General features: G+C 44.5%; 1 protein-coding gene and 1 non-coding gene across 6 annotated transcripts in view; both read right to left on the bottom strand.

Annotated features, from left to right (window-relative positions):
• The window catches only part of MTOR (mechanistic target of rapamycin kinase), a 153,018-nt gene that overhangs the window by 52,187 nt on the left and 75,372 nt on the right, over positions 1 to 25,459 (bottom strand). For all 5 annotated transcript variants that reach the window (XR_004441102.1, XM_033228384.1, XM_033228385.1 and 2 more), the window contains 2 exons: positions 4,438 to 4,513; positions 655 to 794 (listed from right to left, as the gene is read on the bottom strand). Coding sequence is in view for 4 of the 5 variants with exons in the window: in XM_033228384.1 (XP_033084275.1) it covers positions 655 to 794; positions 4,438 to 4,513 (216 nt within the window). In the remaining variant the exon portion in view is untranslated. The remainder of the gene's footprint in view (positions 1 to 654; positions 795 to 4,437; positions 4,514 to 25,459) is intronic.
• On the bottom strand, positions 6,137 to 6,243 carry LOC117094111. The gene has a single exon (XR_004441430.1). It is a non-coding gene; the product is annotated as a small nucleolar RNA U13 (small nucleolar RNA).

Genomic DNA, 25,459 nt, shown 5'->3' with positions numbered 1-25,459 from the left:
TTCCCCCCTCCCTTCTCCTTTACCTGTCTCCTAACTCTCAGTCCTTCCTCCAGGAAGTACGGCAAGATCACCCTGCTTCCTCCTTTGGGCTTTCAAGGTAGCGTGGCTCATACCATTATCAACATCCTCTCAGGCTATAATAACCCTCTGTTGATGTGCCTGTCTCATCAACCTCAAAGGAAAGGCCTATTTTCTTGTGTCTTTTGTTTCCTTGGAGCCTGGCATAGTGCTGGACACACAGTAAGCATCTGACATAGATGAAGCACCTGAAGAGGGTAGTCACTGTTCTTCTTTCCTAAAAGCATTTGCAAGAGCTAATTTAAAAAATCAAGGTTGACAAGTAAGAATATGACCTCTTCACTGGGTCAGTAAAGATCAGGAGAGTACATAGGAGAAGTAGATCCCAGGAGCACCCCCAAGGCTGTCCTGTCCTAGAGCATTGTAAAGTTTAAGTGAAGGCCTTGCTACTTAGTAGCTGAGATAGAATGGAGAGAGAAAAACACCAAAAGTGAAAGATGATTTCTGAGAAGTATCAAGTGGAACAAAATGAGTCTGAAGTGAGAACTCCATTTGGGGAAGCCTTCTTTTCAAATCCAAAGATCAAAGTGACAAAGTCTCTGGCAGCCACACATGCCATCATCCTAGGAAGCTCACCATTCCCCCAGGGCCTCAAGGCAGCGCATGCGGCCCAGCATCAGCTCTGGGTCATCCTTGTTGGTGTCCATTTTCTTGTCATAGGCCACCAGGGCATCCTCCCACTCATGCAGTTTCTCATACCAGGTAGCCTGGATCTCCTGTCGCATGGGAAAGAAAGAAGACTGCTGTGAGGTGAAGAGAAGGGATCACATTTTTTAATCCACATACTCTCTTTCCATGGAAATGTTGTATGCATGACACATCACCTATCAGTTATGTCTGGGCTTGGATTAAAAAGAACTTCAGACAATCTGGAGGAGTGCTGTTTGGGGAAGGTGGAAATGCTGGTTCCTTGGCACATGGAGAGAATGATCCTGGGATTATCTGAGAGCAGATGTCAGGCCATACTCCTCCCCTATTATTTCCTTCCCAGACACATGGGTCATCAGAACACACCAAGAGGACAGGGGAAATCATTTAGGGTTAGCAGAAAACGCCGACCACAGCACCAGAGCTGCTGCAAAGGTGCCATCGCTCCGATCTGCTGGAGTGCTGACACTGGGCTACTTGACAGGGATAGCAGCTGCTTTCCTGATGGGGCCAGAAAGACCAGGCCTCATCTGCATGTTTGCTGGAGGAGAACAACTCACTTTTTTAAAGCTCTTGATTCTCTGCATTTCTTAATGCATTTTTAAACTTTCAGGAAATAATAATTTAAAATATAACACCACCATTTAAAATGTTTTGGAAAGTCTTTCCCCTATTCTTCTAGAGTCTCCCATCTAATGTTCTCTCCTGCTCAGTGCTTGGCAGGTTTACCAGTGTCAGGGGCCAAAGGAGGGATTGCATTACCCTAGCAGATGGTGTGCCATGCTGAAACTGGGTGTTGTCCACGTGAGTAGGAGGTGCTACAGTCTGAAAGTTACAGACTATGACTCTCTAAATGATCAGGAAACTATTTTATGTGCCCTCCATCTCAGTTTCTCTCCTGGGCTGCTTCATCATCAGCTCAATAAATGACTATTTTTGCACAGGCAAGGGTAGTGGCTCTCTAGGGATTTCTTTAACAACAATATGATTCTGCAGTGAAATTTGTATGATATAATGCAGGGCCCACACTAGTTTCTCCCATTACCCTCTTCCCCTTTCTAAATAAAACTGATGTTTGTGCAGTATGTAGACTAACAACTACTCCGCTAAGCTGTCTAAAATAACCTTTTCTTCTTGAACCTCTGAAAAGAGGTCATTTATGCTGGAGATTGTTCCCTTGTACCTGTTTCCCCAGGTCTGGTTCTTTCTGGCAGAGCCGGTGCCCTCTGCTGCTCCTAGACTAATTTTGCTGCCATGAAGTCTTCGTCCAACATCAGTGGAATTTGTCAAAATGGGCATATCTGGCTCCATGTAAGGCAAACTATCTCAACTTCATTTTTCAAGCCTGTCCAAAATAATACCTATTATGCCTAAATACAAAATAGAAAACTCAGAAAAGACAGACTACAAAAACAGCGTAAAATTTAAAAGCACTGGTAAATTTCTCATTTCAAATTTCTATACTGGGTAGAAAAGAAAAAAAAAAGAGCTGGTGACTAATGTGTGGCATACACTCAGCATGAACAAGCAGAGGGGAGGGGGGCAGCATATGGAGTGGGTCAATTAGAGGGCAGGATATTTTGAATTGCAATAGATTGCAGAAACTATAAGGTTTAAGCAATGAATCACACAAAATTCTAATGAGATTGCTGTTACATAAATTGTGCTGAGAAAGCACCGGCTCTGCCAAGAAAAAGCAAACCATTGTCAAGCTTAATATGATTCAGCTACCTAAATATAACAGAAAATCCACCACGGGTTTAGCAATAATCCTGGAGCTAATGGCCACCTTTGGAACCTGAAGATGGAGAAACTTTCGTTGAGGGCTGGCATTCTGAGTATGGGGTATAAACCATCTGCTGGCAGATCACCTGAATACCAGATGTCTGCGGAGTCCTTGTCTCAATCAGCACTTACTGGCATCTAAGCTCTAAGGATATCAAAGGAGAGAACATCTTGATCTAGGTGGAGTACATTAAGTGCCCCCTTGCCCTACTTACTTCTCTCTGCAAACAAGGATTGTGGCAAGGTTGGATGAGACACAGTTCTTTTACTTTGCCATCATCTGGAGAAATGTTGTCTTAGTCTAGTTACAGATAATACATGCTAAGGCTGGGCACGGTGGCTCACGCCTGTAATACCAGTACTTTGGAAGGCCGAGGTGGGAGGATCACCTGAGGTCAGGAGTTTGAGACCAGCCTGACCAACATGGAGAAACCCTGTCTCTACTAAAAATACAAAATTAGCTGGGCATGGTGGCGCATGCCTGTAATCCCAGCTACTAGGGAGGCTGAGGCAGAAAAATCGCTTGAACCCAGGAGGCAGAGGTTGCAGTGAGCCGAGATCGTGCCACTGCACTCCAGCCTGGGCAACAAGAACAAAAGTCTGTCAGGAAAAAAAAGAAAAAGAAAAAAGATAATATGTGCTAAAGGTGGCAAAAGATTCCCTTAAAAGTTTCATTCTAATTTACTAGCTGTTCTGTGAGGCAAAATGCTGGATGATCAAACAAAAGCCTGTTAAATAGTCACAATTTTTCTCACTTTAACATCCTGGGCTCCTGATCAAGGCAAACCACAGTAAGCGACCTACATGACTAATAAAAGGTTCCTCATCAAATATATGGACCTAGAGCTTCTTGACCTTACAAGAATTCAATGCTAAGTTGATTAAGTTGATGCTTTATATATCTTAGAAGTTATCAAATGCCCTGCCAAGACCACAAAGAATAACAGAAACATTTTAAATACTGGTAGGCCAAAGATGGCAGTAGGGAAGCAGCTATGTAAGCAATAATGAACACAAAAATCCCTCAATGTCAGATATCAATTATAGCATTTTTTTTATTTATTTATTTATTTATTTATTTTGAGATGGAGTTCCACTCTTGTTGCCCAGGCAATGGCGTGATCTCAGCTCACTGCAACCTCTGCTTCCCAGTTTCAAGCGATTCTCCTGTCTCAGCCTCCCGAGTAGCTGGGATTACAGGCATGCACCACCATACCCAGCTAATTTTGTATTTTTAGTAGAGACGGGGTTTCTCCACGTTGGTCAGGCTGGTCTTGAACTCCCAATCTCAGGTGATCTGCCTGCGTTGGCCTCCCAAAGTGCTGGGATTGCAGGCATGAGCCCCTGCACCCGGCCTCATAGCATATATTTTCTAAAGACCTGGCCATGGTGTCTTCCTAAGTATCTAATGAGGATTAACCATGGCCTAGACACAATGCAAGCTCCCACAAAGATAACTCAGATCAGGGGCAAATGCCTTGGCTCTAATGTCAGACTGCCCTGGTTCAAGTCCTGGTTCTGCCATTTAATCACTTTGTCAGCTCAGACCGGTTCTTAAGCTGCTGGGACCATAGTCTCCTCATCTGTAAAATGTGGTAACAGCAGTAACCACTTTATAGCACTGTTGTGAGGACCAAATGAGATGAAGCATATAAACACTTAGCAAAGGGCCAGGGACATGCTAGGAGTTTGATAAAATCAGTGCTTACTGCGTATTCAAATCTACCCTCATGATTTATCTCAGCTGAAATAGAGTCCCTATAGACAAAATTTATCTCTTTCATCCTGAAGATAGGTAAGTCAGCATCAGGCTGGTATGAACTGGAGAAAAAACAGAAAAGGAAAGTAACTTTCTGAAGGTCAGGGCCTATACCTTCCTAGCCAAGTCTCTACCTCCTGCTTTTCCAAAAAGAATGAGGTGCTTACCAGCTCTCCAAAGTGTTTCATGGCATATTCTAACACTCCGGCCGCTGCCTCCGGCTGCTGTAGCTTATTATTAATGCTGAGAAAACAAAGGGAAAAGGTAGTTACACTCAACAGGTCTGAGGGTGGGAGATGTGGGGGTCATTTGTGGGCAGATGGTTCACCAGCACTTCGAGGACAATGTCTTGCAGATGTTGGAAGAGTATCAACTATCTATTACCATCCAGAAAGCTCAGTTTAAATTGTTTCATCTGAAAGAGGTTTTTGGTCTCCTCCCCTGATTTTGGGGGTCAGTAATGGGAACACTCATCTTTGCTGCTCTATGGCCCTTCCTTTAAGAGCATAGATTGGTTTCCTCTCAGATGCTGGCAGGCAGGCAACATGTGTCTGTTTCTGAAACACCAGAAACCTTGGATATGAAATTATCCTTGTTGTAGTACACAATCATATGAGACTCCTCTGAACTTTTTTGTTTTGAGACAAGGTCTCGCTATGTTGTCTAGGCTGGTCTCGAACTCCTAGGCTCAAGTGATCCTCCTGCCTCAGCCTCCTGAGCAGCTGGTATTACAGGCACACACCACAGCACCTGGCTCCTCTGAACTTTTAAGTCTTAACTTCTCATCAGTTGCCTTCAGTAGTAGAAATAACGTGGTGCACGTCAATGACAGAACCTTGGGAGCTGTGGCAATGCAGCCATGCTGACTGTTCTGACAGAGGCCACCCCCTTCAAATTCAGATGCCTCCCAGGACCCTCTTCAGGGGCTGTTCCCTTCCACCCTTTGCAGAAGGCTGCCAAGGGACCACATCTAGAGTTACTTGAACTGGCCTCTACTGTAGAGAAGCTTTTCACTAATGACACCCTGCTCTGCTGATGCCATCTTTAGGCTGGAGGACTGTTACCACACTGGGACAACTGGGCAGTACCACTGGGAGGCCTGGTGCCTGGAGTTGGTTCATCACAGGCTGCTAGGAGGCCTTAAACGCAGAAGAGCCATGGGGGCTTAGATCCTTGTTCCCGTAGGAACTTAAGCAACTAAGCTCAACACTAAATATAAGCCTGAGGTATGGAAGGAAGGGAAAAGATGGGAGGGCGAAGGAGCTCGCTTGAGAAATTCACAAGACCACAGTGATTATATCTGTTTAAAGGCAGGGAGCAAAATGTGACACATCAACCTGGGAGTCTAGACTGGTTTAATGAGCAAGGATCCAGTTTACTGCTTTGAGTACAAACTGTCTACCTGACCAGAATTAATTTTTAAGTGGTTTGGGAAATTCCAGGATTTGAGTTCAATGTGGTAATATGGCAAGAAATTGCTGTTATAAATATTATTTTAAAAATCCAAATTCTGCCACATTTCTTCCAATAAAACCAAAGGAAATTGCCCAGAAATCTAAAGAAGCTAACATTTGTGAAAGTAATAATCTAATGCCTCATGTTTACAAAGTGTTTTCAAATAACCTTTCCAATCCATCACTTCTTTGACCTCATGCATCCCTAAGAGAGTGGGAAGGGAGAGGTGTTATCAGATCTGTTTCAGTAACGGGGAAGCTAAAGCCCAGGAAAGGCAGGGATTTTCCCCAAGGCCCACAGGAATCGGGACAGTCCCCATAGTAAATGAAGCACCTTATGCCTCTTTGTTAAGGACAAGTTGGGAGTGAAGCAGCCTTGGATTTGGAGTCAGAAGACAGGGTTTTCCCCCATGATCAGACTGATCACATGCTGATGTGATAACAAGCTTGAGGGAGACACATCTCACCACATGTGATGGTAAAAACCCAATCATCATACATAAATGAATACAAAAGGATCAAAATTTGGGTTTAACTTTCTGGAGGTCTAATTCTGCCACTTATAAACTGTGTGATCATAAATAAGTCATTTTAAACATTTTAATTTTCAATTTTTTTGGGTACACAGTAGGACATGTTTAAGTCATCTTTTTTGAATGTAAATTCCTTATCTATGAAACAGGGCTAATACCACCTCCTCCTTCAGAGGGTTCTTCAGGGAATTAAACAATGAACATGAAATTGCTAAGCAGGTCCTTCACCTGTGTTTGTCCAAGCATGGGGTAAAAGCTGCTAAAACACAGTTACATGCTTGTCTGCAGGAATAACATACACCTATGGTGAAGACTTAAGTTAGGACTAGGAAGTCATCACTGTGAATTCCAAATGTTTCCTGAGTAGAACTGTTTGAGTGTCCAGTATCTAGGTTCTACGCTCCAGATTTGTTGGGGAAGCTATGGGGCTGGTGCTTCTTGAGCTGGTACTAAGCAAGGCAATGAGCCAGAATATGCTCCATAAGTTAGCCTGCTATAAAATTCGGAGATGTTTTTAATTTCAGAGTGAAACCATGGCATGATGGTTTCTTTTAGGAAGCCCTATATGAGTTTTTCTAAGCTGAGAATGAAAAGCAAGTCTAAAGGAACCTACTCCACTGTAGGTTCATTGGGAAGCAGTTCCCAGTGCCTCTTGGCCCCCATAAGTCAGGTACTGGGCTTTGTGCCCAATCACATGGGGCTGGGAAAACTGTACTAATAATATTACTAGGTGTAGATTTGGGATTATCTAGTTCCTTGAAGCCAAATAAAGATTTTGGAAGCATAAGAAAACAGGAAAAAAAGAAAGCCAGTGGCTGGGCGCAGTGGTTCATGCCTGTAATCCCAGCACTTTGAGAGGCTGAGGCAGGAGGATTGCTTGAGCTCAGGAGTTTGAAACCAGCCTGGGCAACAGAGCGAGACCCCATCTCTATTAAAAAAAAAAAAAAAAAATCCAGGAGTTCTAACAACTGTCTTCAATCTTGTGCTCTGGAAAACATTCTCTTTTCTTTTCTTCTTTCTTTCTTTTTTAAAGAGACAGGGTCTTGCTCTATCATCCAGGCTGAAGTTAGTGGCACAATCATGGCTCACTGCAGCCTCAATCTCCTCGCTCAAGCAATCCTCTGGCCTTGGCCTCCCAAAGTGCTGGGATGACAGGTGTGAGACACTGCACCTGGCCTCCAGCCTATTTTTAAATTTTAACATTACTAAAGCTTGACTCATTCTGAGGACAAAACAACAAAAACAAAAACAAACACAAGTCTTTTCCTAATCCACCTTTCCAATTATTACAGCGCATAAAAAATGAGTTTACCACAAACTGATCAAAATTAGGAAGTAGTGATTAGGGACCTTAAAGGAGAAATAAATTTTACCTTAATATATAGCTACGGCCTTGATATACGACCTCTAAGGACTGACCAGCATAGCTTTGCAAATTAAAAATGTAAAAACATACGGCCCTAACTCCTTTAAGACAGAGTCCAGGCCAGGCATGGTGGCTCATGCCTGTAATCCCAGAGTTTTGGGAGGCCAAGGTAGGAGGATCACCTGAGGTCAGGAGTTTGAGACCAGCCTGACCAACATGGTGAAGCCCCATCTCTACTAAAAATACAGAAATTAGCCAGGTGTTGTAGCACACGCTTGTAATCGCAGCTACTCGGGAGGCTGAGGCAGGAGAATCACTTGAACCTGGCAAGGTTGCAGTGAGTCAAGATTGTGCCACTGCACTCCAGCCTGGGCAACAAGAGCGAAACTCATCTCAAAAAAAAAAAAAAAAAAAAAAAGAGAGTCCAATGACTTATCTGTACAATATTTCCTATTTGAATGTGTGGAGGCAGGTCAGGCTGCAGACAGAGCTCAGTGGGCAGGAAAGAGGGCAACAGGACCAGGCCTTTACCAGTGGCCATTGAACTTGGGGGTGCACCTTGGGATTCATGATAAGCTCTTATTGAGCAGTAAAAACATAATCATTAAAAAATTATAACTTTGGCCAGGCGTGGTGGCTCATGCCTGTAATCCCAGCACTTTAGGAGGCCGAGGCGGGCGGATCACGAGGTCAGGAGATTGACACCATCCTGGCTAACACAGTGAAACCCTGTCTCTACTAAAAATACAAAAAAAAAAAAAAAAATTAGCTGGGCGTGGTGGTGGGCACCTGTAGTCCCAGCTACTAGGGAGACTGAGGCAGGAGAATGGCATGAACCCAGGAGGTGGAGCTTGCAGTGAGCCGAGATCATCACGCCACTGCACTCCAACCTGGGTGACAGTGAGACTCTGTCTCAAAAAAAAAAAAAAAAAAAAAATTACAACCTTGGGCCGGGCACAGTGACTCACGCCTGTAATCCCAGCACTTTGGGAGGCTAAGGCGGGCAGATCATGAGGTCAGGAGTTCGAGACCAGCCTGGCCAACATGGTGAAACGCCATCTCTACTAAAAATACAAAAATTAGCCGAGCACGGTGGCGGATGCATGTAATCGCAGCTACTCGGGAGGTTAAGGCAGGAGAATCGCTTGAACCCAGGAGGCGGAGGTTGCAGTGAGCCGAGATTGATAACACACTGCACTCTAGCCTGAGTGACAAAAGCAAGACATCGTCTAAAAAAAAATTACAACTTTGACTAAACTCATGAAAAATTAACACTCTCATTCTGAGAATTAATTTCTCTCTGATTTGAGAACCTGAAGGTAAGAAGGACACTGTCCATATCCACTCTCTTTTTTTTGTGTGAGATGGAGTCTCACTCTGTCGCCCAGGCTAGAGTGCAATGGCGCAATCTCAGTTCACTGCAACTTCTGCCTCCTAGGTTCAAGCAATTCTCCTGTCTCAGCCTCCCAAGTAGCTGGGATTACAGGTGCCCACCACCACACCTGGCTATTTTTTGTATTTTTAGTAGAGATGGGGTTTTGCCATGTTGGTCAGGCTGGTCTTGAACTCCTGACCTCAGGTGATCTGTCCGCCTTGGTCTCCCAAAGTGCTGGGATTACAGATGTGAGCCACCTCGCCTGGCTCACTCTCTCTTTTTCACGACAGGGTCTGGCTCTGTCATCCAAGCTGGGATGCAATGGTGCGATCTCAGCTCACTGCAACCTCCACCTCCTGGACTCACGCAATCCTCCCACTTCAGCCTCTCAAAGGCCTACATACACCACCACACCCAGCTACTTTTTTTTTTTTTTTTGTATTTTTAGTAGAAATGAGGTTTTGCCATGTTGCCTAGGCTGGTCTCAAACTCCTGAGCTCAAGTGATCTGCCTGTCTCAGGCCCCCAAATTGTTAGGATTATAGGCATGAGCCACCACACCCAGCCACACCTCCTCTCTTGATTGTTCAAAGAATAAAGAGATTTTTAGCAAACCAGCTGCTATTACCCTGTGTATTTATTTCCTCTTCCCCCTTTTCCACTTTAATTTCCTACAGGACTTTCTCCCTAAGCTACATTTCTCTTATTTCCTTCTGAGAAGTTCCCATGCACGCCTCTAAGGCTGCTGGAGAATACTAATTATGGATGTGGACGCTCTGGACAGTGAAGTGAGCAGGCTTATTAATCCTGGTGATTAAGAGAGTCTGTTATCTTGTTTGGGATCTTAATTTTTTCTTCTTCCTCCATGCCTTCTGGCACTCCATCATGGGAGGCAACAAAAAGATACAAGAAGAAGATACCAAAGTAAGAAGAGAGGCCAGGTGCGGTGGCTCACGCCTGTAATCCCTGCACTTTGGGAGGCTGAGGCAGGTGGATCACGAGGTCAGGAGATCGAGACCATCCTGGCTAATGCGGTGAAACCCCGTCTCTACTAAAAAATACAAAAAATTAGCCGGGTACAGTGGTGTGCACCTGTAGTCTCAGCTACTGGGGAGGCTGAGGCAGAAGAATGACATGAACCTGGGAGGCGGAGCTTGCAGTGAGCCGAGATCGTGCCACCGCACTCCAGCCTGGGCGACAGAGCGTGACTCTGTCACAAAAAAAAAAAAAAAAAAAAAAAAAAGGAGCTCACCATATGTGCCAGGCACTGCACTTATGTTTCTATGTATTATTTCGACCCTGTGAAACTAGTATTAATATTCTCATTTTATATATGAAGAAAACATGGCCCAGTAGGTCACAGGCTATTGCTTTTCCTTGAAAGGTAACTTTCTCTTTAAAATGTTACCACTGAAAAGTATCTTTAGGGCCATGTTGAGGTAAAGAAAAAAAAGTATCTTAAGTAACAATGAAGGGTATACTGCAAGCTCTGCAATGGGAGGGATGGGGCAGTGTCTTAGCTTTCTCCTCTTGGCATCAGTAGGCACCCAGGAATGAGGTGTAAAATGAATGAGCATGAGCAATGGATGGGATGTTTCCATTAACTCTCTATCTAGAACTCATTGTGCAGGTGAAGGGAGCCCTCCTGTGCCTTCATTTTAACTTCCTCACTAACATTCCTCTTTTACTCCCAAGCTCCCATCTCACATTTTTTATTTCCTTCCAGAAGCTACTAATATGCCTCCAGCCTCCCATATGACAAGTCAGCAAGCCACCACAGCAGGCTTTTCAAAGACAGCCAGGCTTATAGTTCAGGCTGCAAAGTGCAGGACAAGCAAGCCTCTGTGAAAACGCAGTTCACAGCTACTAAGTCCCAGGTCTCCTGCCTACCTGGGTGATACAAAGCTGTCCTTTGAATTATGTCCCTTTTCTACTGAGATGTGGTTTTTATGAGACTGAAGGGAGAGACTGTATGTTCAGCTCCTGTGAAGAAATCGCCTTTGCTCAAAAGCCCCCTTAGTGAGAAACTCTTGTTTTACAGGGCAGCTGGGGGTTTTATAAAGCCCATTCTATAAACACCCCCTTGTGTGTCCCTCAGTCTTTCCCTATTAATGCTGCAGGCTTATAAAGGGCAAACTGTTCAAAGCCCCAGTCCAACAGAAGAGGAATACTTAACACCACAAACCAGACCCTGCTGATGCTGGTTTGGTGGAAAAGATCTGAACACAAACAAGTTTAGAGAGACTGAGGCTTGCCAGCAACGTGCCTACAACAGTGTGCAGAAATGACAGGTCAACCAGATTTCCCATTTCCTTTTGACACACACTGAGGCCAAAGGAAAAGAGCACTGAGTCCCAAGAATTTTCTAAACTAGTGATTCCCACTGCCTCCCTAACACAGGTGTGCAGTATGTTGGTATTCTACTCAATTTTCCAATGATAACATCCAGTTGTTATCATACAGTTGTGAATCTGCAGAACAAACAGAAACTGCCTATTCGCATAATAGAACCCAGAGCCCACAACTGAACCTGGAGTTAGGAAGACAATGAAGAGAGGTAGAAAGGAGAACATGGTGAATCTGTGTATCAGGAGCAGAAGGAGGCCACTGTACAGACATACTCATTCTCATTCATTCTTCACTCTCCCCACCCCAGCCCAAGATTGAATTTTGATTCAAGGAGGCTGAATTGCAGAGCCTCCTTTAATCAAATTCGAGTTTTGAACGGAGTTGGGAAAGTTCTTGGCAATTAAGGAAAACATTTTCTAGAGCTGAGCAGAACTAATACTAAGAAATTGCCTTGCTGCCTTCCCATAGCAAACATTACACCATTATGCCAAGCATCTTAACCCCACTATCCAGAAACCTCATTCCCAAGGCAGGGCAAGCGTGTGAGCTGAGCAGCAGGTGATTCGGCTGTGCAGGCGCTTCCCCCAGCAGAGGCCCTGTCAGGAGTGACAGTAGAGCAGCTCACATGGGCAGTGGGGCCTGCTGCCTCCCCACAGCCCTTTCCTTTCAGGCTCTCCCTAGCGGCTTTTTTTTGAGATAGGGTCTTACTCTGTCGCCCAGACTGGAATGCAGTGGCGCAATCTCGGTTCACCGCAAACTCTGCCTCCCAGGCTTAAGGATTTTCGTGCCTCAGACTCTTGAGCAGCTGGGATTACAGGTGTGTGCCACTACCACCCAGCTAATTTTTGTATTTTTAGTATAGAGACGTGTTTTCACCATGTCGGCCAGGCTGGTCTTGAACTCCTGACCTCAAATGATCTAACTGCCTCAGCCACCCAAAGTGCTGGGATTACAGGCATGAGCCACTGTGCCCAGCCCCCTCACTGCCTTTTATTGGAGGAGGATGAGATTGACCGCAAGCGTGGGTCATTAACTGCTCAAGGACTTAATGCTGACCCACAGCAAAGCAGTCTAAACGCCTTTCCTGCCACCTGAAGAGAAACCTGGAGAACACTGTCTCTGGAAGTGTCCTCAGTCATGGCTCCACAGGCTTCTGGACAGATGTTGAGTCCACAGTAACTTGGCCTGGTAGTACCTCGAGTGGCCCACTTGGTTATCGCCCTCATCCCTCAGCCTTGGTGCCGTGTGACCTCTGGGCTGTTCAGAGCGAAGTAATGCAAGACTCTTCCACACACGGCCGCGCCTGTCAGAAAGTCCTCAGGCAGCAAGGAGCATCTGCAGGCACATCTGGGGGAACACTCAGGCTTCCCTAGTGCTCCCATCAGGAATGTATGAGAACACACCCACTGGCTTCCCAGATGCCCGTGGGCCTTCTTTCTCCTGTCTATTTCTAGTGCAGACTACAGTCTGCGTTTCATTTGGTTCCTGTCAAGTAAGAATTCTCTGAATTCCCCTGGCCCCAGGCTGGTGACATATGCATCACAGCTGATGGGGCTGTGACAGGTCTGACTGAAGTGGCCTAACCAGCCACACTGAGGCCACCCTGAACACTGTTTTGGGTCCTAACCACTGTATCAAGCAGTTTCTCTCACAGAGTGGTAACTGCTTGAGATCCTCCTGTCACTTCTCCTAGCACTGAGGCTTAGCTCTGTGCCCAACACAGGATTAAAAACCAAATAATCTGATTCCTTCTAGGGCCAGGAAGATCTGGGGTTGGCTAGGCCCTGATGTCTTTATCAGGAAGCTACTTTGGGAATCTGGGAACAGGAGAATGGTCTGGGGAACTCAAGAATGAACAGACTAATCTAGAAGTGAAAGGACAGCAATGCAGACAGAGGCAAAATGAAAACATTTGAAAAGTGACAGGGCAGAAGGTCGAGAGGGCTGCTAGAATGCAGACAGGAGGGGAAGTGAAGGGAGACAAAGCCAGAATCAGATGATGAAGACAGAACCTCTGGGTCTGGCAGGGCCAGAACTTAGGAAAAAGAACTTTACATATTAAGAGAAGGCTGGCCCTATTACAAGGTTTCAAAGCTGGGGCATTTGGTGTCCTTGGAGCTCATAGGGACCTAACGCACCAAGATAAAACAGGTTTGGTGCAACAGAGGTGGCCAGCTTCAGACAGTCAAAATAGGTTTCCTTGGCTAGGCACAGTGGCTCATGCCTGTAATCCCACTATCTTGGGAGGCTGAGACAGGATGATTGCTTGAGGACAGGAATTCAAGACCAGCCCGGGCAAGACTTCAAATCTACAAAAAGTTTAAAAATTAGCTGGGTGAGGTGATCTGTGCCTGCAGTCCCAGCTATTTGGGAGACTAAGGCGGGAGGAACGCTTGAGCCCATGAGTGTGAGGCTGCAGTGGGCTACAATTGCACCACTGCACTCCAGACTGGGTGACAGAGTGAGACCCTGTCTCCAAAAACAAAACAAAAGATTCCTGATGTCTCAGGCTTAGAGTGGCCCAAGAATAACAAGAATTCTTACTATGTCTTCATCCTTCTTTCTGTCTGGTCACAGTTTAAATGATTTGTCTGTAATAGTACCTAAGGACACGCTAAATCTGTATGTGAGAAGGTGTGAGCCCTTGGAATAAAGAGGGTAGAATAGTTAACAGTTGTTATTAGGAAATGCATGGGGGGAGGGGGCGCGTGTGCAAAAAAATATCTTTTCAAGATTGGTGAGTGGAAGTATCACTTTTTTTTGTTGTTGTTTTTTGTTTTGTTTTTGTTTTGTTTTTGAGACGGAGTTTCGCTGCTGTTGCCCAGGCTAGAGTGCAATGGCACGATTTCGGCTCACCGCAACCTCCGCTTCCTGGATTCAAGCGATTCTCCTGCCTCAGCCTCCCAAGCAGCTGGGATTACAGGCATGCGCCACCACGTCCGGTTAATTTTGTATTTTGAGTAGAGACGAGGTTTCTCCATGTTTGTCAGGCTGGTCTCAAACTATTGACCCCAGGTGATCCGCCCACTTCGGCCTCCCAAAGTGCTAGGATTACAGGCGTAAGCCACCGTGCCCGGCTGGAAGTATCACTTTTTAAACAGAAAAAAATGGAGAAATTGATTATAATATAATCACCTTTCCAAGATACTTTTACCTGTGCATATTCTGCATAGATGCATATTTTATACATATTGGTGATAAAAGCATATATACAATTTTGTATGCTGCCTTTTCACATTTCCACTCCATTCAGTCTTCATAATTGCTTTTACTGGCTGCATGCCCATTTCCTCCCACTGAAAGATCCCATGGCTGGTTAGCAGCAGCACTTGTTAGATACCAGGTCCCCAGGAGTGCTGCTGATGAGCTCACATTCAGCACTCTCTATGCTAAGGGAACTGTCCTGCAGAAGTTTACAAAGTCAGCTCTGGGAATCCTAGTGCCCAGCCCCGGAGAGAAATACTGCCCAGGGATGAGCTGGCAAGCTGGCCCATTTGACTCACCGTCTCCTGGCATCTCCTGGTTGGATGTAGGGCCCAGGTACCTTAGCACAACCCAGAATAAGGCAGAGAGAGGTGCACAACCCCAGAATGTCAAAGCACACGACTTTCGCTGGCTGGGTTTGCAACCGAGGAGCTTCAATGATGAATGGCTGTCACATTTCCAAGGCTCTGGCTGATTTAGGGAGCTATTGGCAGGCACATCGCTCCCAGCATGTCAGCCAGTTAATTACTTTCAACTTTATCTTTCTTGTCAACACTTCTTGACAAATTGGCCATTATCTTTTTATTCTACAACAATGAGCACTGCTCCTTTTCTGGTGATGCCTGCAGGTTCTTCTCCCCCTTTCTGCTTCTTCACATCCAGAGAGAAATGAAGAGCTTTGAGAGAGACTATCAGAAAGAAGCAGCAGTCAGGAAAAGGATGGGGAAAAGGACAAAAGGGGTAGGCTGATAGAGTGACTCCAAAGCTAATGTTCATCTCTCTTGACTCAAAACTGAGTTGATATTTTGGGTAAAGTCCTGATTTCTTGGCTTCTGAATGTCCAAGAACTCTGACTCAGTCCACTATGTGGATAAAGTTGGAAATAAAACTTAAATGAGCTGGCAGCTTCTAACTCTTCACATTTAATTGTAGAAGCAGATGTGAACTGGTCTTCCACTCTATTAAGAGTCTGGGCCACAGTGTAGGAATAATGATGCCCATTCTGGGTTCAGGGAAAAGAAAAAACCATGCCTACCTTCTTGGTAATGGAAGCCTTATGGAAGAGAACTGTGGCACTCTATAACTGGATTACCAGGATTCACAGCCAGTGAAAAGTACAAAACTGTTTGGAGAGACCAGTGGTGCCCCTACTGGATACATCCTATCGTCACTGGATGAACAGTCAGAGGTGGCCATGAGACAGAGTCCAGCACCTACTAGATTTAATTAGTTCTAAGACACACATTTTTTTTACACCTTAACATCTCTGAAATTGGGATGCAGCGTATAATTCAAGGTTTCACAGCACTGGGACACAGTGTAACTGCCAGCAGTTTCTTTCCCTCCCCCAGTGTTGTATAAAAACCAGAAGCAGTTTCTCTAAGTCAGCATAAGAGCAGTTCCATTAAATCTCCAGGTAGTCCGAAGGATAAGCTAGCTTCTGTAGATGAGTTTAGGGATACCACTAAAACACAGCAAGTTTCTCCCCTTACTTAGAAGGGTCTGGTTTTGTAACAAAAGCCCCTCTGTCTTTTTGGCCAGCTTTAGGAGAAACCCCAGAACTCTTCTCTTCTTACAATTCCTCACTGATGGCAAGGTTGCTCCACTGAAGAACTTTCCCCGGGGTTCGTAAGACACTCTACAAAGGCAAGCTATTACAGTGACCCTGTGGGAAGTCTTGACAGCAGCTGAAGTAAATGCATGCTCTACTGATGACTGGTGAGAGATCTGGCCTCTCGGGCTGAATCTAAAAGGCAATTAAAAAAAAAAAAAAAAAGATGGGCTACAGCAAAAGATACAATCTGCTTCTACTTTTGCTCTATTTTCCAACTCTTTGCTGCGTGGAGCTTTTCTACAAAGGGCACAGATTCCTAGAGGCACACTGGCCCTTCTGAAGTCAGCACGAACCCAGAAGTTTGGAATGTGGTTGTTTGTTTTGAGATAGGGTCTTATTCTGTTGCCCACGCTGGAGTACAGTGGTGTGATCATAGCTCACTGCAGCCTCAAATTCCCGGACTCAAGGGATCCTCCTGCCCTGGCCTCCTGAGTAGCTGAGACCACAGGTGCATGCCATCATGCCCCACTCAATTTTTTATAGAGACAGGGTCTTGCTATGTTACCCAGGCTGGTCTTGAATTCCTGGCTTCAAGCAATCCTCCTGTCTTGGCCTCCCAAAGTGCTGGGATTACAGGAGTGAGCCACTGCACCCGACCTGGAATGTGTTTTGCTGTGAGCAAAACCTCACCTCTGTGGACTGACTGCCTTTTCTCCCAGCAGAGGTACAGAAAAAGAAAAGGACCGCATACCTTTTCTGGAAGCCAGGAAACAACTGTAAAAGCAGGACTCATACTTTCAAGCAACACAATAGTGACACCTTGGTAACATGTGTTTAGAATTAAGACAAAGAGTGGATTTTCTTTGCCATTTAGTCCCTTGCCTGCAGACTGTAAAACTCAGTCACCCTTGCCATTAATTGGTTGCTCAGGCATAACTGGCACAAATCCTCTAACATTCTTAAAGAATGACCAGGCCTGTTTTCCAGTTTGTAGTGCCTAAGTCAGGGTGGAGGTGTCTAACCCAAAGAGAAGCTCTGTAATTCAGAGAGCAGCTTGGGGGGTGGACATGTGATCTTGTCCTGCAACCCCTGACAAGGTCTTGTCTTTAGCTAAGGGTGATTTACTGAAATTGCAATATAATGGACATTTGATTCCCCTTTGGGGACAGATAAGCTTTGTTAGGTTACTGGGGATAAAATATGGAGACTACGGCTGCCCAGAAATAAGGCAGTTTTGTTTTTTTTTTGAGACGGAGTCTCGCTCTGTCACCAGGCTGGAGTGCTGTGGTGCGATCTCGGCTCACTGAAACCTCCGCCTCCCGTGTTCAAGTGATTCTCTGGCCTCAGCCTCCCAAGTAGCTGGGACTACAGGAGTGTGCCACCACACCCAGCTATTTTTTGTATTTTTAATAGAGACAGGGTTTCACCATGTTGGCCAGGATGGTCTCAGTATCTTGACCTTGTGATCCGCCCGTCTTAGCCTCCCAAAGTGCTGGGATTACAGGGGTGAGCCACCTTGCCTGCCCGAAATAAGGCAGTTTTTATGGGGACATGTTACTTCCTTCATTTTGTCAACATTAGCTGTTGCATGTGGCCCCTTGGGCCAGTGCAGGTTGAAGTAATCAGATATGTCATTTACACAGGCTTCCGGAATAAACAGGAGAGGGATAAAACCTGATCCCAGATACTCTGTGGTCCTCTTGTTCATTGTCTTCATAAGTAAAAAAGTGATGAGACACAGCCTGGTGATGTCTAGGAATATGTATACAATATATTATACAATAAGGAAGCTACCTCAAGTTATTGATTTAAAAAATGGGGTTGAAGCTGGATGTAGTGGTGGGCACCTGTAATTCCAGCTACTCGGGAGGCTGAGGCAGGAGAACTGCTTGAATCCGGGAGGCAGAGGTTGCACTGAGCTGAGATCCCACCACTATACTCAAACCTGGGCGACAGAGCGAGACTCCATCTCAAAATAAATGAACAAATAAAATAAAAATTAAAAAGAGGGTTGAAACAAAGGATCTCACCTCTCCCAGTTTTCACTTTCTTTGATTCTATGACTAACACCTAAAGAAGGAAAACTGGCCCCATGCAGGACAGAATGTGATGCCCTACAATGAAGACCTTACCACAGTGAAACACTGGAAACGTCCATGGAAAGAGACTATAAGTCTCCATAATAGATATTTAGGGGCAAGAGAACCTTCTGTTTGGAATTCATCATTTCATTTGACAAGTTCTAATTTAGTACGTATTTTGTCTTAGGCTTTATGCTAAGTACTAGATACTAGAGGTACTGTGGAAAATAAGACAAATATATTCTTTGCATTCACAGAGCTTACAGTTTAGAGAAGTAGATACACAAAAAAGTACAAACTGAGGCTGAGCACGGTGGCTCACGCCTGTAATCCCAGCACTTTGGGAGGCCGAGGCAGGTGGATCACCTGAGGTCGGGAGTTCAAGACCAGCCTGACCAACATGGAGAAACCCCGTCTCTACTAAAATACAAAATTAGTAAGGCATGGTGACGCATGCCTGTAATCCCAGGTACTCAAGAGACTGAGGCAGGAGAATTGCTTGAACCCGGGAGGTGGAGGTTGCAGTGAGCTGAGATTGCACCATTGCACTCCAGCCTGGGTGACAAGAGCAAAACTCCGTCTCAAAAAAAAAAAAAAGGTACAAACTGAAATAAGTGCTTTTGTGGCAAATACCATGAAGAGAACAGAGTGCTTAGAGAAAAAACATGGGGATTTATGTTAGACTAGGGTAGTCGGCAAAGACTTTTACGATGAGACAACAATTGTGTTCTAAATAATACAATACTACTACTTGGTATACTACTACTTGATATTTGCTAGACACTGACTGTGTCAGATACTAGTTCAAGTGTTCTTTGTGCATTATCTATCTTTTTTTGTTTGTTTTTTTTTTTTGTTTTTTTGTTTTTGAGGCGGAGTCTTGCTCTGTCGCCCGGACTGGAGCGCAGTGGCTGGATCTCAGCTCACTGCAAGCTCCGCCTCCCGGGTTTACGCCATTCCCCTGCCTCAGCCTCCCGAGTAGCTGGGACTACAGGTGCCCGCCACCTCGCCCGGCTAGTTTTTGTATTTTTAGTAGAGACGGGGTTTCACCGTGTTAGCCAAGATGGTCTCGATCTCCTGACCTCGTGATCCACCCGTCTCGGCCTCCCAAAGTGCTGGGATTACAGGCTTGAGCCACCGCGCCCGGCCGTGCATTATCTATCTTTACACAAACATCCTAACTCAAGTATACATACATATAGGAGAATATAACCCCTAAGTGTACAGTCTGATGAATGATCATAAAGTGAAGACACCTTTGTAACTACCACCCAGACCAGAAACAGAACACAACTCACTGCCAGCAGCTCAGAAGCACTGAGCCCCTCCCAATCACTGCTCCCCTCTGTGTCCCCAGAGGTTTGTAAACCCTACTCTGACTTCTAACACAATGGGGTTGTTTGCTCATTTTTTGAGCTTTATTATATAAACATTCAACATTATGTTTGTGAGATGCACCCAGGCTGCTGCACATAACAACAGCTTTTCCTTTCTATTGCTGAACAGTATTTCCCAGTGTGAGTACACCACCATTTATCTATCTTACTGCAGAGGAACATTTGGCTTGTTCTCAGTGTTTGGCTATTTCGAGGGGTATTACACGGACACTCTTGTCCATGTCTTCTGGAGCATGTGTGCTTGCACCTCTGTTGGAAAATATCTACAGCAGAATTGCTGAGTTCCATGTAAGGATATGTTCAGCTTTATAAGATACTGAGATTGTTTTCCAAAGTGGCTTTACCAATTTACATTTCTACCAATAGGACATGAAAAGCCCAATTGCTTCACATCTCTGTCAACATTTGTTATTTTCAGTCTTTTCCATTTCAGCCCTTCTGGTTGGTGTGCAGTGGCATTTTATTATGATTTAAATTTTTATTTCCATAATGACTAATGAGATGGGGTAGCTTTTCATATATTTATAAGCCTTTTGGATACCTTTGTGAACTAAGTGCCTGTTCACATCTTTTGTCGACATTTTATTTTTTTCTTTTTGAGACAGAGTCTATGTTGCTTAGGCTGGTTTCCAATTCTTGGGCTCGAGCAATTCTTCCACCTCAACCTCCCGAGTAGCTCAGACTATAGGTACATGCCACTGCACCTGGCTTCTTTTACCAGTCTTTTAATTGTGCTACCTTTTTCCCCCTTATTGTTTGATAAGAGTTCTTTATACACTCTGGCTATAATACATATACAATACTGAAGATAATAGAAATATTTCTTGCCTTTTCATTCTCTTCATTGTGTCTTCCAATGAATAGAATGACTACTTTTATTGCATTTCTTAATATTTTCCTTTATGACTGGTGTTTTTTATATCTTGTTTAAGAAATCTTTGCTTATCTCAAGAAGCTAATCACCTAATCTCCTATGTTATCCTCTATAAGTTTTATTGTTTTACTGTTCACACTTAAGAATTTGAATCTCCTGGACTTTAGCTTTTGTGTGTGGTGTGAGGTAATGATCAACAGCCTTTTCTTTCAGAAAAAGGATCACTGAGGGGAAAAAAAAATTTTTCTTCCCCCATAAGGCTATTGAGCTGACTTAGCAGTCCTTTCCTCACCATTCTCTGGTGCTACCTTGTCACATATTGAGTGTCTATATCACATGGCTTGACAGGAAAGGAATAAATACATAAATAAATACATACATAAAGTAAGTATCTCTATATATGTGGGTCTGTTTCCAGACATTTAATTCTGTTCCATTTGTTCATCCTATGTCAATACTGTACTGCCTTACTCACTGTAGCTTTATGATAAATCTTGGTATATAGAGTGTAACTCCTCCAAATTTATTTTCCTTATCCAAAAATACCTTAGTTATTTAACTCTTTGCTTTATTTACTTTAATTCTCATGAAAACTCTGTGGTATGAGACAGTTTCGATTTTTATCTCCATTTCACAGGTTGGCAAACTCAGAGAAGTAATCTGCCCATGGCCACACAGCAACCAAGTGCTAAGGAGGGATTAGAATCCAGATTTGTCTGCTTCTAGGCCTAAGAACTCAAGTACTGCATGTACTACCTCCTTAATCCTAATGCCAAATCACCCCATCAGCATATTTAATGTGAATGCATTACAATTTTAAGAAATTCTCACGTTCTAAATCATTAATCTGCAGTGAAAAAATCTTGTTCAGGCTGTGTGTGGTGGCTCAAGCCCGTAATCCTAGCCCTTTGGGAGGCTGAGATGAGAGGATCTCTTGAGGCCAGGAGTTCCACACCAACCTCAACATAGTGAGACTCCGTCTCTACAAAAAAATCGAAAAAACAGGCAGGTGTGTTGGTGTGCACCTGTATTCCCAGCTACTTTGGATGCTCAGGCAGGAAGACTGCTTCAGCTCACGAGTTCCAGGCTTCAGCGAACTATATGATTGTACTACTGCACTCCAGGGTGGGTAACAAAATGAGACTATGTCTCTAAAAAAAAACTTGTTTGACAATTACAAAGGCCAGTTTCCTGGTGGAACTCAGGAAAACAATGGAACAAGAGAGAAAAACCTCTAGGATTCCTTCCCATGTCTACAGAGGATCAGTCCCGCTCCTCACCTGGGCTCCCTGGGCATGGCCCCCCTCCACCTCTAGCTTCTGCTGCCATTCTTCTTCCCCTTGACCCTTAGGCCAAGAATGCTTACATTCTCCCACTAGTCCAAGTCTTTCACATAGCTGCACCTTTGCTCACAACATCCTCTCCCCTTCCTGGCTATTTCCTCCTTTTTCTTTAAAACCTAGGTATCACTTCTCTGGGAGGCCCTCCTTGTCCTCTGTGTCTCCCATCCTAACATGTCACACTGTCAGTTCAGCTGTCTAGACTGCTGGACGCTGGGCCAGCATTATCACTGGATTCCGCAACTTGAATGGTGGCTAACAGAGCTATAAAGTCCTGACAGAAATCAGAGAGAGACTTTTTTTTTTGCTATATTCCATAATTTAAAATGGACTCTGGCCAGGTGTGCTGGCTCATGCCTGTAATCCTAGCACTTTGAGAGGCTGAGGCTGGAGGATCACTTGAGCCCAGGAGTTCGAGACCCTGGCAACACAGTGAGACCCCCATCACTACAAAAAAAAAAAAAAAAAAAAAGAAGAAAGAAAGAAAGAAAGAAAAAAAGATAGCTGGGTGTGGTGATACACACCTGCAGTCCCAGCTACTCGGGAGGCTGAGGTGGAAGGATCACTTGAGACTGGGAGGTTGAGGCTGCAGTGAGCCATGGTTGCCCCATTGCACTCCAGCCTGAACAGAGTGAAACCCTGTCACAAAACAAAACAAAACAAAACAAAACAAAACGAAACAGGCCTCTAAGAGAAGGCCTGAGAGAAAAGACTTCTAATAGGTTCAGGACACATTCTTTGGTAGAAGTGGCAAATTAGAAAGCTTAGGGAAAAGATGGAATTATTTTCTGTGATGGACTTGGGCTTTCAGTTGAGATAGGAATGGGATGGAGTGTCAGAAAGGCAGATATCTGGCCGGGTGTGGTGACTCATGCCTGTAATCCCAGCACTTTGGGAGGCCGAGGCGGGTGGATCACCAGATCAGGAGATCAAGACTATCCTGGCTAACACGGTGAAACCCCGCCTCTACTAAAAATACAAAAAATTAGCTGGGTGTGGTGGCAGGTACCTGTAGTCCTAACTACTTGGGAGGCTGAGGCAGGAGAATTGGCGTGAACCCGGAAGGAGGAGCTTGCAGTGAGCCAAGATTGCACCACTGCACTCCAGCCTGGACAACAGAGTAAGACTCCGTCTCAAAAAAAAAAAAAAAAAAAAGAAAGAAAGAAAAAGAAAGGCAGAGATTCAATGGTTGTATAGAGTATGGCAGGCTGTGGTTCATTTAAAGACTTCAGAAGAAGTGAAATATTCCTTCGAGGTACACAATTAAAACTAACAGCAAGGCAGCTTCTTTTGAGATGTATTCATTCCACAAGCTGAGAGTGGGGAGCAGTCTCTCCAATGGGGTATTTTCAAGCAAATGAGATCTGATGCTCCTCTCTGGACAGAAGGAGAGACCACCCCTAGATGCTCCCCTGCCCTGTGACACTCAGACTACCTTGGTGCCAGCCTATGGCAGTGCGGCCCAAACACACTGATTCTTTGAGAATCTCCAGTTTGAGTATAACCTCACTGACATTTTTCATTAAGAACATAAGCTTAATTTTCATAAACATCTTTTCCAGGAGCACCAAGCTAGCCCTCTTTCAACACCAGCAAAACGGAGAAAAGGAAAATCTAAATAGTATCCAACCCAGGTTTTCCAGATTTTCTCAGTTAATTCCCATTTTTATGGTCACTCTGCTCACTGAAAGGCAGAAAAAGGGCTTAAAAGCCTCTTTCAGAGAAGGCAATACCATTTTAGTCCTCCACATCCTTCATGGTTTTCTCTACTGGCTTAGCTGTGCTCAAAACAAGGACTTATTTTTCCTTCATTTAGATATTCAGAATCTAGGACATCATAAGGTTGCGAATGTTTTAGAAAACAGATAATCTTCTGGCATGAGAAATATCCTTAATTAGCTACTTTTCCTCAAAACTGGAGGGGGGTGAGTATTGACATTTGGGTAGCTTATGCAATTCAAGAGCTTCTGTCTTCTGTCTTCAAGTATTGCCTTATGTTAGAAATAAGTTTCCAGAAAATAAATGTCAAAGACCAGACACTCATGCTATAAGGCTAGATGCTTCCGATCCAAACTTATGAACTACTCCTACCTTTCCTAAAAGGGACTGTTACATGAGGTGCAAATAAGAATGATTAATTCATTTTCTGCCCAGATAGAAGAATCAATTCATAACACTTTCCTGTTTGGGTGAGCTACTGGGAAGAATAAACAGAAGCAGGATGGAACTCCACAAAGTTCCACTGTGCTTTTGTGCTTTCTCTGCTGCACTGTTATATGGGAGTTCCAAGACAGCAGGGTCACACGGGATGCTATACATCAGTGGTCTTCAATCTTTTTGGCACCAGGGACTGGTTTCGTGGAACACAGTTTTCCATGGACCAGGGCGGGGGTGGGGAATGGGGGATGGTTTCAGGGTGAAACTGTTCCACCTCAGATCTTCAGGCAGTACTGAAGATTCTCACAAGGAGCGTGCAACCTAGATCCCTCAGTTGCGCAGTTCACAACAGGGTTCACACTCCTGTGAGGATCTAATGCTGCCACTGATCTGACAGGAGGTGGAGCGTGGGCAGTAATGCTCGCTCACCTGCCTCTCACCTCCTGCTGTGTGGCCCTGTTCCTAACAGGCCACGGACAAGTACAGGTCTGCAGCCTGGGGATTAGGGACCCCTGCTATACATGACTGTATGGTGCAAAGCACTTCTGTGGCATGTGGTTTAGGCTCAGTGTCATTTGATGGCCAGAGACTCACTTGAAGATCCCCCTTTTTAGCAGACCTTGTAGGATGCTAACATTTGGGGCCAGATTCTCCTTAGTGAAATGAATGCTATGGAGCTAAGGCTGCGGTGCCCAGCCTGGCTAGACATTTGCAAAAAGAGAGCAGAGACTGGCATACAGCGCCAATTCTCAACAGAATCTTTTGATTAAAATGCCAAGTTGCTATAAGGGTATCAGTAACATCCTTACCCTTTAGCAGGCAAAGGAGGCTGGGGATGTGAGAAAACAAAGTCTGATCCACCTGATCCTCTACCACTTTTTGATTCCGAGAAAAAAAAAATTGTTCAATAACTCCAGCTGCCTGAACAGAAATTACTTCCTGAGGAGCTAGAAGCCCTGACTGGAAAAGAGCTCTGGGGGATTATGGCATGGGAGGAGAGCTGTCAGGCATCAGGCTTATATGGGAAGGACCCACGCTGACTACAACAGTACAAGTAACTGCTTGAGTGGCTCCATAACATGGAAATGGCAATTGTATGTTCCAAAGACAGAGTTACTGTTTTAAGGACAGAGGAACCTTTGTATAGATTCTCAGTGAAAAGCTTATTTTAAGGATGTTTGCTGAAATTCCATGTTTTTCACATTTGTTTTCAAAAGAGCAGTGTCATTCATATCTAGTACATGAAAAATTACAATATTCATGTTTTTTAGATACAAAGTCATACACAAATAGAGGAGGAATAATTTCAAATTGCAAACCACACCAGCATAGAAAGAGGGAAATGAGACTGTAGATATGGATTTATTAGGTGATAGGGATTCTTTTTTTCCTCTATATTTTAATATATTTTCCAAGTTTGAGCCACGGGCCAAGGATGGGCCTGTTCTCTGTCCTGCCTAACACCCGACAGAAGCATGGGTGACCAATCCCAGAACCACAATTGG

The sequence above is a fragment of the Trachypithecus francoisi genome, unplaced genomic scaffold (assembly GCF_009764315.1).
Source record: "Trachypithecus francoisi isolate TF-2019V2 unplaced genomic scaffold, Tfra_2.0 Lachesis_group12, whole genome shotgun sequence".
In the NCBI taxonomy this organism is placed as follows: domain Eukaryota; kingdom Metazoa; phylum Chordata; class Mammalia; order Primates; family Cercopithecidae; genus Trachypithecus; species Trachypithecus francoisi.
The sequence above is the reverse complement of the archived record's forward strand: the minus strand, read 5'-3'. Positions and strand labels throughout refer to the sequence as shown.